General features: G+C 39.4%; 1 protein-coding gene across 1 annotated transcript; it reads left to right on the top strand.

The window, feature by feature from the left end:
• Positions 1 to 5,410: 5,410 nt before the first annotated feature.
• On the top strand, positions 5,411 to 11,380 carry LOC131997030 (uncharacterized). Its single transcript, XM_059367278.1, has 2 exons — positions 5,411 to 8,697; positions 10,915 to 11,380. Exons 1-2 carry the CDS (start codon positions 5,411 to 5,413, stop codon positions 11,378 to 11,380), a joined length of 3,753 nt encoding a protein of 1,250 aa, XP_059223261.1.
• Positions 11,381 to 13,314: the final 1,934 nt, after the last annotated feature.

Raw genomic sequence — 13,314 nt, 5'->3', positions numbered from 1 at the left:
CGAACTGGGCCAAATTGAAGAAGGATATCGAAGGGCCTAACATAACTCACTGTCCAAAATTTCGGCGACATCAGACAATAAATGCGCCTTTTATGGCCCCAAAACTTTAAATCGAGAGATCGGTCTATATGGCAGCTAAATTCAAACCTGGACTGATTTGGGCCAAATTGAAGAAGCATGTCGAAGGGCCTAATTCAACTCACTGTCTCAAATTTCAGCAAACTCGGATAATAAATGTGGCTTTTATGGCCCCAAAACTTTAAATCGAGAGATCGGTCTATATGGCAGCTATATTCAAAGCTGGACCGATCTGAGCCAAATTGAAGAAGGATATCGAAGGACTTAATTCAACTCACTGTCTTAAATTTCAGCAAAATCGGATAATAAATGTGACTTTTATGGGCCTAAGACTCTAAATCGGCGGATCGGTCTGGACAATCCTGTCCTTAACATTTGATTTTATATTTTGTTTTTTTGTTTTGAATACTTGAATTTAATTGTACCATTGAATTATAATTGAATTAAATTGTTAAATTGTACTTCCCAACTCTGATTGTAATAGAATGCTAAAAGGCATGTCAGTTTGTACTAAAGGAATGATATGGAATTAGAACATTCCTGACTACATGCCCTTTTTAGAAACTTACCATCAAACACTTGGTCATCAGCGTTCGATCGGTAAGGTTTGAAGATTCTAACTCCTCTTTTCATCTCTTTCCCTAGCGTAACATCTACCTAACCCACTAACCCTATTTAAATAAACTTACATATTATAACGTTTTACTGAAACCAAACTTGTGTTTTGCTTTTTACTCCTTTGCGGTGTTGCTGTGGGTATTCTATTTCTTTGCTTGTTATTCCCCAACTCTGAGGAATAACAAGCTGCTACATACAGTCCACTCATCTACGACTTTCGCTTTACATCATATATTTGGAATCCCCCCCCCAAAGCTAGTCATGGTCCTCCGCAGCCGTTCACTGGAAACTGCAAGAAAAACTCACACACACAACAGAAGGTAAAACCAAACCAAAATCCCAAAGTTCCCATGTTAGTTGTGTGAAGCACCGGTAAGTGCAAAACCATTTTTTGTTCTCTTGAAGAAAAAACATTTGCAAACAACCGCGAAAAAAATCGTACAGAAAACAGGAAAATCGAACTAATTATCATAAAAAGTGCTCAAAATTTCAAAAATTCCATAAATTTGAAAAATCTGTGATAAAATGTGATAAAAGATAACAAAAAAAAAAAAAAAAAAAAAAAAAGTCAGTTTGTAATGCAAAGTTGTTGTTTTCGTCGTTTCGACATTAAAAATTGTTAATTTTCGTTAGTTTGAAAGTTGAAAATGGTCAAATTAAAAGCCTAAAAAGCCAAAAAAAAAATTGACATAATAACTGCCAAAAACCAATCAAAATTCGTTTGTTTGCAAATGTTCGTTTGTGTGCCAATAAAATTATACACTCAACAAAAAAATCTGCAGAAAATTCAAGAAAAAGTGCAAAGTGCAAAGTGCAAAATTTTTTCGGTTGAAAGGGTGTTTGAAAAATCCATAATTTTTGCTATAACGGTAAAAAAAAAAAAACGGTGAAAATAACGGTCGAACACGTGCCCAAAAATCCGAAAGAATCGTCTTATATACATATAGATACAAATACATAAGGTGCACTTATGTACAGGAAAGGCAATAAAGAAGAAGAAACCCAGTCTGTAATCCAAATAGATAGAAGAAGAAAAGCCCATGTAAAAAAAAGAACCGTTTTTGTTTAAAAGAAATTCGAAAAAAAAAAGGAGAAAATAAATTTTTTTTTTTTTCGTTGTGCATGGAGGCTAATATAATACAACAAAAAGGTATTTAAAAAAAAAAAAAAGAAAAAATTTTTTTCCTCAAATTCATCTCATCATATTCATTTCATCCTCATCATAAATCATCCCCCATTTTCCTTTTGTCATCATTTGTTAAAATAAAAAAAAAAAAAAAAAAAAAAAAATTATTTAAAATCGTAATTTACAAAAATTTTCCTGAATTATTGCACTATCATCATTAAAATTGCACTGCCCCTTAATCATCTTCAGTTTATTGCACTTTACTCATTTATCATATTGCACACAAACATTATCATTATTTTCCCATAAAATTATATTTCCACTAAAATATTAAAACAAATCAATACAACAACATACACTACAATTTAAAATCATTTCCCATAAACATATCGCTTAAATTTTGCAATTAACTAAGCTACCCATCAAATTGCATTGTATCAAAAAGCATTTTTTTTTCGAGTGTACATGATCACCTAATAAGAAAAAGAAAATCAATTCCAACCAACATCAATTGTGATGAAAAAGGGCCAAAGCAATGTATGCCTATTTGAATATACAAACGAACGTACATACATAAAGTCATCGGTGTACAACGAAAGCCAATGTCTGGCCGCTAACAGCAAAAAAAAAAAAAAAATAAAGCAGAGTTCTTGTATGTAAATATACACGTGTGTGTGTATACTTGAATGTTCATCGACGGCCACTGCCTGGCCCTAGAAGCAACGAAAAGAAAACAAAACGAAGTAGAAGCATATATGGTTATACACGCGTGTGTGTATACATAAATACTCATCGACACTCAGTCAAAGCTCGCAGCCTTATCCACTGGCAGAGACAAAGAACACACGGCAATAGCAATAAGCGAGGCTGGAAATACAGCCTATGAACATACGTATGATCACAGTACACTGGAAAAAATTGTTGGTAATTTTTTTTAAAGGAAAAGTACAACGTATAATATTGGAAAATTTTTATGTTGATTTGTTTTAACATCTCCATCACAAACATACAAAACCACATACATTTATTCATCGTTAACAACAAGTAAATATCGAAATTGAACAGACAAAGAGTTAGAATCAAATATATAAATCGTTATATCGTTCGAAATTTTAAATAACAACGTTGTGGCTACACAGAGAATCAACTATTGATGTTTGCATCTACAGTAAAACACACCTAGACATGATATGCAAATCATATGCCCATGAATAAGAAAGAAAAGCATTGATAATTTTCTCAAATGAATTGAAACCCCGTCTCTTGATACAAAATTATTTGGTTTGTTTTTAATATTGTGCTGGCTTTTCGCATCGCTTTTATTGATTTCAATATAATTTTTTCCGGAAAGTTAAAAAAAAAATTAAAATTTTACAACAACTTTTCTTGAGAATAATGCTCGAACAGTGAAAGTTTATGCCGAACATTTAGACTTTGTCAACATAAAATATATTTTCATCGGTCTTAACAAAAAACAATTAAAATTGTCAACTGTTGCATAAAATCCCTAATCAATTAAAATTGATTTTTTTTGTCGGAATTAACATTTTCATAGTTTCGCCGAAATTATAGAAAAGCTATTATTTCTCAATAACTCCAACAGCTCTTATTAAATTTTAATGTAAAATAAAAAATTTTTTGTGTTCGATAATATAATCATTAAACTCGACTCGTATTATTTTTCACGTGTACCGGTGTCCCTAACAAAACGAAAATATCCAAACCTACTTCATCAACATATGTACGTATATATGCAGGAGTCGCCCAACGAAAGGGAAAAAATAGTCAAAGCAAATTCGTCAACATAGGTGCGTGTGTATATACATCCATTTGTACACGCAGTCATCGTAACAGCATATCATTCCCCCACTCGCATGAGCAGCGACGGTCGTAGGCAACAGCGGTGATCATTTGCGAATAGAGAAACAGCAAACTGCATAAGGTCAATGCCCTTTCATAGTCAAATATATTTACATGAAGAAAGAATTTAGAAATCATATGGTACAGCACCAGGCCAACATATTAAGACCAAAACAATTCATTTGAGAAAAATAAAAGTTAAGGGAAAAAAAGCCAACATATTGTCAACAGTGTATCTTTACAACGAGCCCAACGGAACCCCTCTTTTCACAAACAAGTGTTTTGATGATTAGAGATTGAAATATGTTTTAATATAAAGCGTTTTTTATTGGAAAATTGTGGAAATTAAAACACAATTCTTCCGTTCTACGACAATAAACAAAATTTATTCAACGAAAGCGAGCTGTTGGAATATTGTGAAGAAGCAACACAACGATTCCATTCTACGAAAAATAAATTTAAATATTTTAGCGTTATAAGGAAAATTGTGAAACGTAAGCACAATTGTTCCCATCATCAAACAAATAAATAAAATAAAACTATTATAAATGAAAATTACAACTTCATAAAATAACAAACACCATAAAACACATCTTTATTTTCATCATTTTAAAACTAACAACACACATTTCTGAACTAACACAAAACATTGGTCCGCATTTGATACAATTTGCTATCAAATGGAAATACATTTTTTTGGGAATCTCTAATTTATCTGCAGACAAGAATATTTCGACTTGGGACCCTTTGACGTTTTTCGATTCGATTTGGATATTCGCGTCGATTTCTTTTCCCGTCGATCTCTTGCTCTATTGGAAACTTCATTCCCAATCGGAAGTCACATGATTTTTCGAGGAAATTTCTCTTCGTTTGACTGGATTTCTACAAAAATTCGTACTCAATAAGAATTTTTTTTTGTCGTTTATTGGGACTTTTTCAGAGAAATTCTTACTCGAACGAAATTCTGCTATTTCACTGCATTTTACTACGATAATTCTTACTCCAGCAGAATTTCACTACTTTTTATCGTACCTTTCCCAAGAATTCTTGCTCGATAGGAGTTGATAGCCCTTTATTGGATTTCCACGAGAGTTCTTGCAGCGGAGGGTTTGGCTGCCTTTTATGAATTTTTTATCTCAGGAATTCTCAGTGACTGGGATTTCGATTCTTCCACTTTTGATGGAGAGATTCTACGAAGGCCTAACGTTTTCAAATCTCGACAACTCTTGTGGTTTTGAAATTGTAAGGTACATATTTGGCAATTCGTTGCATTCCCGCTAGTCACTTACAATTTTCAGGATCAAACCTTTGCATAGAAGAAGGGATCTGTTCTTCCATTTGCTCCTGGTAATTCTGTACCTCACAGAATTTTCGCAATCCATTGCATCACCCCGATCGGCCCACATTCTTCGACTTTGCATTCTGCTTTGAGTGAGACTATTTTTACATTGATTGTTGGCATTTGTAAGTTGTATTTTTTTGGCAATTCGTTGCATTCCCGCTCTGCAGCTTACATTTCCTGATCGCTCTACATTTTGATTGCACTTACAATTAAAATAACAGTTTCTCATTCAACGGATCACATCACGCTTGGGGTTCAAAAGCCATACAGATTCGCGCGAAGATCTTTTTTTGGTGAACCTACGAGATATCGATTCTTCTTCTAGCTGACTCCATCCATATCATATTTGTCATTGTCGTACAGTTCTGTTCTTCCCTTTTTTCGAGATGAGTCTGACGACTAAAGGTGCTAAGACCGGCACAGGGGACACTGGATGTATGGATACCAATCCGACATCGGGGTCTACTGACCACAGTAATTCCACCGGAATTACAGGTGGTGCATCTATGGAGACTTCCCTCAACAACGATAAATTTTTGTTCGATTGTGATCACTTGATCTCATTTTGTACACAATTTGAACAAAGTGACATTTCTGACCAAACCGACTCGGTTTTGGAGGTGAAACTAGAGGACTTGGAGAGCCGTTGGCAAAGGCTACAGGCAACTTATGAAGGTGTTATGCTGTCTCCAAGGTCTTCGAACACCAGGGACTTCAGGGAAAATGCGAAGATAAATTTCAACGCCAGTTCTGAGGCGTATTACACAGCCAGATCTCAAATTCTGGATATTCTCAGAATAGCTAGCGGGAATACTAGACAGTCTACGAGACACAGTCTTATCCCCAGTTATATACCACAACAGCAATATATTCCTCAAAACACGTCTCTGGAAGTCTCAAACAGCTGCATTAAGGTACCGCCTTGTGACACTGAGATTTTCAAAGGAGGCTACGAGGAATGGCCGTCATTCCGTGATATGTTCACGGCAGTCTATGTTAACCACCCCAAGTTAACGAAAGCTCAGAAACTTTACCATTTGCGGAATAAAACCAGAGGTGCCGCTGGTGCAATCGTCAAAAGGTACACCTTATGTGACGAGAATTTCGACATAGCATGGAGTGCTCTGAAATCCCGCTACGAAAACAAGCGTGTGCTTGTTGACAATCAACTGAAGATGCTTTTTAATATTCCTACAGCAACAGTAGAGAATAGTGATTCCATTCAGAGAATCCAATCGGCAGTAAATGATTGTCTGTGTACTCTCAAGACACTTGACGTTGACGTCGAAAGTTGGGATCCGATTTTGATATATCTGGTATCGACGAAATTACCAGATGAAACTCTTTCTCTTTGGGAACAATCTTTGAAATCCCACCGAGATTTACCGACATGGAACCAACTTGACGAGTTCCTCATAAACAGATTCGAGGTTGTAGAACGCATCACCAGCATTAAGTCTACGAAACAACAGAATAACATCCCGTCTCAAAATTCTGCCAAGACTCAGTCACCAAATAACTCATCTGCCAAAATTCAAACGTATCACTCCCAAGAGAAACTAAATTCGTCATGTCCTGTTTGTGTTTCCAAACATTCAATTAGGACTTGCCCAGATTTTCGCAAATTTACAGCACAACAGCGTATAGACTTTGTCTACAAGAATAAAATTTGCAATAATTGTTTGGCTTCAAACCATCTAAAAGCAAGTTGTAAAAGCAAAAATACATGCATTATTTGTCACAAAGCACATCACAGTCTTCTCCATCTTAGGAAAACCACTGATAACAACAATAATGTCTCTCAACCACAAACTTCCGAGACGAAGTCAAGTGACGCAGAACCAAATTATCAGTCACAAGACGATATTCCTTCTACATCAAGACAAAATCGTCCTTCCGGTGTTCAAGCAAATTTTGCCTCAAACAACGATATGATTCTTCTAAGGACAGCTTTAGTCCAAATTGAACATCAGGGAGAATTATTCACTGTTAGAGCCCTAATAGACCCGGGTTCTCAACGAACATTTATCTCAAAACGAATTCAGAATTTATTACAAATTCCCACTACTAAAGCCCAATTCGAAATTTTCGGTATTGGAGAACAAACTCAGATCTCTGACAAAGAATGTCAATTAGTGGTGGTATCCGAAAAACACGATGTACGTTTTACTATTTCAGCAATTGTGCTGCCAAAATTAACCAGACGTTTACCGTCTTACTCATTCAAAATACCACATCCTTCAGATTTAGAAGATCTCGATCTGGCGGATCCCCATTTTAATAAATCAGCCCAAATTGATTTAGTTCTTGGCAATGATTCCGAACGTTTCATCAATATTGAAGGAATCAAGAAGAATATTTGTGGTGACACTTCAGCATACAATACTATATTCGGTTGGGTGCTCAGTGGCCCAATGCGAGCTGAAACTGTATTCTCTTTCTCTGTGAACGTTCTCAAACCAGAAGAACCCGCAATAAGCGATCTTCTCAGGAAGTTTTGGGAACAGGAAGAAATACCCTCGTCTCCTCTCGTCTCAGATTCTGATGCGTTCTGTGAAGAATTCTACAGGAAAACTACAACTCGAATATCGGACGGTCGTTATATGGTGAGGTTACCGTTCAAAGACGAATTCTCATACTCTTTGTATTTAGGATCGTCTAGATTCTTGGCTCTTGCTCAGTATAATCGTATGGAGCAAAATCTTTCGAAAGAACCCGAATTAGAATCTCAATACAACGCTGTTTTAGGCGAATATCTGACTCTTAATCACATGGAAGAAACGTCTTCTCGTGAGATATCCATGGAGGGTAAATTTAACTCTTTTTATTTACCCCATCACGCCGTTGTACGCCCTGAGCACAAGTCGACGAAAGTCCGAGTTGTTTTCAACGCTTCTCGAAGGACAAAGTCTGGCTACTCATTGAATGATGTACTTCACGTAGGACCCACATTGCAGTCTGATTTGACTTCTGTGCTTCTCAATTGGAGGAAGTACCGATACGTTTTCTGTGGAGACATCCAGAAAATGTACAGACAAATTCTTGTTCATCCCCACGACAGACCATACCAGCGGATATTGTTTAAACCCGAAGCGAATGGTCCGGTTAAGGACTATCAACTTAGGACCGTCACTTTTGGCGTAAATTGCGCTCCGTTTCTCGCTATACGTACACTGTTACAACTGGCGTCAGATTCAGAACACGATTATCCTCATGTCGCAGGTATTCTCAGACGAGAAACCTATGTCGACGATATATTGTCCGGAGGCTTCTCTGTGGACGAAGCGGTCCAAGCCCAGAAGGACCTGCTTGTGGTTTTGAAACAAGCAGGATTTCCCCTTAGGAAGTTTATTGCCAACGATAATCAGCTACTGGCTCATCTCTCACCTGAGGATCTTTACGATTCTGAATTTTTACGCTTCCAGGAGTCAAGTTCAGCTAAGACGCTGGGAATCAAATGGAACGCTTTAACTGACACTTTTGGTTATTCCGTCAAACCCGTTGAGTCAACTCATGAAATGACGAAACGCAAAATTCTCTCTGCAATTGCCCAGCTATTTGATCCCGCTGGTTGGATCACACCTATTATTATTAGGGCCAAGATTCTTATGCAACAACTGTGGTTAGAAGGACTTGAATGGGACGACTTTCTCGGCAGGGATTCTCAGCTTGCGTGGGATGCAATTGTCTCCGATCTATATCACGTGGAGAGCCTTTCTATACCCAGATGGATTAGATTTGTCCCTGACGACGTCATAGAAATCCATGGATTTTCAGACGCTTCACAAGCTGCATACTGCGCTTGCGTTTATATGCGATGTCAGAACGAGAAGTCTGTGGTTTTCTCTAATCTTCTGGTCGCCAAAAGCAAGGTTGCGCCTCTTAAGCCTGTTTGTCTCCCACGGCTGGAGCTGAATGGTGCATACCTTCTTGCCAAGTTGGTCGATTATGTTTTATCTACATGCGACTACGAGATCAGCAGCATAACTCTATGGACGGACTCTTCGATAGTACTCGGCTGGCTTTCAAAGCCGCCTTGGTCTTGGGAGACATATGTTGCTAATCGAACCTCAAAGATTCACGATCTTGTCCCTAATGGTGTTTGGCGTCACGTCCCGACGCATGATAATCCTGCCGATCTTGGCACGAGGGGATGTACACCTCAGTATTTGAATATGAACCCTCTATGGTTCAATGGCCCATGTTGGCTGACTCAACCAAGTTCGTCATGGCCAAGGAACAATCCCTTGGAGTCGCCGGAGTTGGGAAGGCGTTCTAAGGTACAGACATTTCACGAGACGAATGAAGAATCCGACATATTGCAGAGGTTTTCTTCTTATACTCGGTCTCTAAGGGTGGTCTCTTATATTTTTCGATTCTACGGCAACTGTCTTAGTAGATATCGCTCTACCGAGAAGAATACTTCTTTATATCTTTCGCATAAGGAAGTGAAATTTGCTAAGATTCGCCTAATTTCACTGTCTCAAAGGAAATTTTATCATGATGAATACGACCTGTTAGGCAAGTCCTGGCTGATTCTTCTCTTCCATATAATGAGAGACATCCCGTGATCTTACCCGGAAATTCCCGATTATGCCACTTGTACCTACTCCATTTACATCATTTCCTGGCTCATGCCGATTGCACACTTATGTGCAGAATGGTCCAAACGGAGTTTTATATTTCTAGACTCAAGCCTAGGGTAAAGGGCGTCATACACAGATGCAGGACGTGCATCATTTTTAAGCATAGACCATGTGCTCAGATCATGGCTCCACTACCTCCTTCGAGATGCGCTCTGACTCCTCCTTTTCACATTACTGGAGTCGATTTTGCAGGGCCTTTCGAGCTTAAAAGCTCTACTTTACGCCGCTCCCCCATGGTAAAGGGATATGCTTCCGTTTTCGTCTGTTTCGCGACGAAAGCAATACACTTAGAGCCATGTTCCGAGCTCTCTTCTGCAGCATTTGAGGCTGCATTCACACGATTCGTCGGAAGGCGGGGGCTACCCCAGAGGGTAGTTTCCGATAATGGTAGAAATTTCGTCGGCGCCAGCCGAAAAATGCTAAGAGAATTCATGACTTTCGTGAAGACTTCAGCAGACGATATAGCCGAGAAGTACTCCAGTCATGGCTTCGAATGGCAGTTTATTCCTCCCTACGCACCGCATATGGGCGGATTGTGGGAATCCGCAGTGAAGAGCTTTAAGCACCATTTTAAGAGAATTACTGGGGCTCACCGATTCACTTTCGAGCAGTTTGCTACTCTTCTTGCCCGTATTGAGGGAATTCTCAACTCCAGACCCATATCAGCGATTTCTGCTGATCCGAGTGATTTGACGGCTTTGACACCCGGCCACTTTATTAAGGGGTCCCCTATCATGGCATTTCCTGAGCAGGATTCACAGAGGTTGTCCCTGGTCAACAGATGGACAAAACTCAAAGCCCTTCATCACCAATTCGCTATAAGGTGGAGGGAAGATTATCTTAAGGCACTCCATAAGAGATATAAGTGGAAGGGTTCGGATCGGAACTTGAAGATAGGCGATTTGGTCGTGGTCATGGATGACCTGCTACCTCCTAACGACTGGCGTTTAGGGAGAATAATCCGGACTCATCCAGGATCCGACGACAATACTCGAGTCGCGGATATACGGATATCGTCTGGTACAATAACTCGTCCCATAGTCAAACTTTGTTATTTACCTCTCTTGGACCAAGATCCATTAGACTCATCACTATCATAATCTTCCTCCCATTCATACTCGCCTTAAATAACACTAACATCACCGCTTAAATCCACATCTAACCCTCATCTAACCCCACATTTCACCTCATTTCATTGGCTTCTTCTAATCCGTAAAAACCTTACTTACCTTCTTCATTTCCAGAAAAAAAATGGGCTCAAAGCAAATGAATCTCAACAAGATTTATGAGTGCGCCATCTGTTTGGAGAGGCACTCGCTCCGCTACTGCCGAATCTTCTGCGGCATGACGGTGGCAGATAGGAGGGTGACCGTCCGTAACCACAAATATTGTATGAACTGCCTGGCCCGGAGTCACGAGGTGGAGGACTGCCACTCAGCCGCCACCTGTCGAAAATGCGGCTACCAGCACCATACGATGCTGCACCCACAAATTCCGGTGCCTCCTACCGCCCTCACACCAGCATATGTAAGCCCCAAAGTTGCCAACCGCTACACGAAGAAAGCGACGACTGAAGCCACCCCCAGACGCAAGAAGTTGAGGACAAGAAGCCAACGACCAGAAATCAAGCCGTCTGAGCTGCTGCAGAAACAGCTGCTCGCTGAGGCGCTGAAATGTGTGGCAACAGTTATCTGCGAAGATGTTGCGTAGATGCAAGGCCGGCGGCATGGACAATCCTGTCCTTAACATTTGATTTTATATTTTGTTTTTTTGTTTTGAATACTTGAATTTAATTGTACCATTGAATTATAATTGAATTAAATTGTTAAATTGTACTTCCCAACTCTGATTGTAATAGAATGCTAAAAGGCATGTCAGTTTGTACTAAAGGAATGATATGGAATTAGAACATTCCTGACTACATGCCCTTTTTAGAAACTTACCATCAAACACTTGGTCATCAGCGTTCGATCGGTAAGGTTTGAAGATTCTAACTCCTCTTTTCATCTCTTTCCCTAGCGTAACATCTACCTAACCCACTAACCCTATTTAAATAAACTTACATATTATAACGTTTTACTGAAACCAAACTTGTGTTTTGCTTTTTACTCCTTTGCGGTGTTGCTGTGGGTATTCTATTTCTTTGCTTGTTATTCCCCAACTCTGAGGAATAACAAGCTGCTACATACAGTCCACTCATCTACGACTTTCGCTTTACATCATATATTTGGAATCCCCCCCCCAAAGCTAGTCACGGTCTATATGGCAGCTATATCCCAATCTGGGCCAAATTGAAGAAGGATGTCGAAGGGCCTAACATAACTCACTGTCCCAAATTCCAGCAAAATCGGATAATAAATGTGGCTTTTATGGGCCTTAGGGTCTTGATATAGCGCCCACATAGGCGGATCATAGGGGTCTATATCGGGGCTATATCAAGATATAGTTCGATATAGATCATCTTCAAACTTAACCTGCTTATGAACAAAAAACGAATCTTTGCAAAATTTCAGTTCAATATCTCTATTTGTAAAGACTGTAGCGTGATTTCAACATACAGACGGACGGACATGGCTAGATGGCCTTAGATGGACCCCCAAAACGTTGACGAACCACGCAAACAAAAAAGGACCATGATTTGCGGATCTGCAAATGGAATGTCCGCACTCTCTATAGAGAAGATGCAACATACGCGCTGTCGGATGTATTAGAGAAGTACAAGGCTGATATTACCGCCTTTATATGGCAGCTATATCAGGTTATGAACCGATTTGAATCATACTTGGCACAGTTATTGGATATCATAACAAAATACTTCGAGCAAAATTTCATTCCAATCGGATAAGAATTGCGCCCTCTAGAGGCTCAAGAAGTCAAGACCCAAGATCGGTTTATATGGCAGCTATATCAAAACATGGACCGATAAAGCCCATTTACAATCCCATCCGACCTACACTAATAAGAAGTATTTGTGCAAAATTTGAAGGGGCTAGCTTTACTCCTTCGAAAGTTAGCGTGCTTTCGACAGACAGACGGACGGACAGACAGACGGACGGGCGGACATGGCTAGATCGACATAAAACGCCACGACGATCAAGAATATTAAACTTTATGGGGTCTCAGACGAATATTTCGAGTAGTTACAAACAGAATGACGAAATTAGTATACCCCCATCCTATGGAGGAGGGTATTAAAATATTCACAAAACCACATGGCTGTAACCCGATCAAAACAAATTGATCACCTTGTGACAGTTGCAAGGCATTCATCCAGCATGGATGTACGATAAATCCGTGGATTGAATATAGATTCGGATCATTACCTTGTTGCAGCAAAGGCTCGCACCCGTTTGAAAATGGCGAGGAAAGTACGATCTGACACTGCATTGAAGGTGGACATTGAAAAGTTGCAAATACAACGGCATACGCCACTCGACTGGCCCAACTGCTTGATGAACGCACCTTCTTCCGATGATATAATGGCGCAATGGCAGACCATTGTCCACTCCATTGAAAATGCCGCGAAATCCGTACTTGGGTACCGAAAGCATCCCCCAAGAAACCCATAGTACGACCAAGAGTGCCAAAATGCTACTGAAGGCAAGAATGCGGCATATAGAGCCAGGGTTGTTCTCAATCAGGAG

This window comes from Stomoxys calcitrans, chromosome 4 (assembly GCF_963082655.1).
Source record: "Stomoxys calcitrans chromosome 4, idStoCalc2.1, whole genome shotgun sequence".
Classification (NCBI taxonomy): Eukaryota; Metazoa; Arthropoda; class Insecta; order Diptera; family Muscidae; genus Stomoxys; species Stomoxys calcitrans.
The sequence above is the reverse complement of the archived record's forward strand: the minus strand, read 5'-3'. Positions and strand labels throughout refer to the sequence as shown.

Coding starts and splice junctions, on each gene's coding strand:
- LOC131997030 (XM_059367278.1), top strand. CDS start 5,411: ATGAGTCTGACGACTAAAGGTGCTAAGACCGGCACAGGGGACACTGGA. Junction 8,698..10,914: donor GGCAGGGATTCTCAGCTTGC/GTGGGATGCAAT, acceptor CTTCATTTCCAG/AAAAAAAATGGGCTCAAAGC.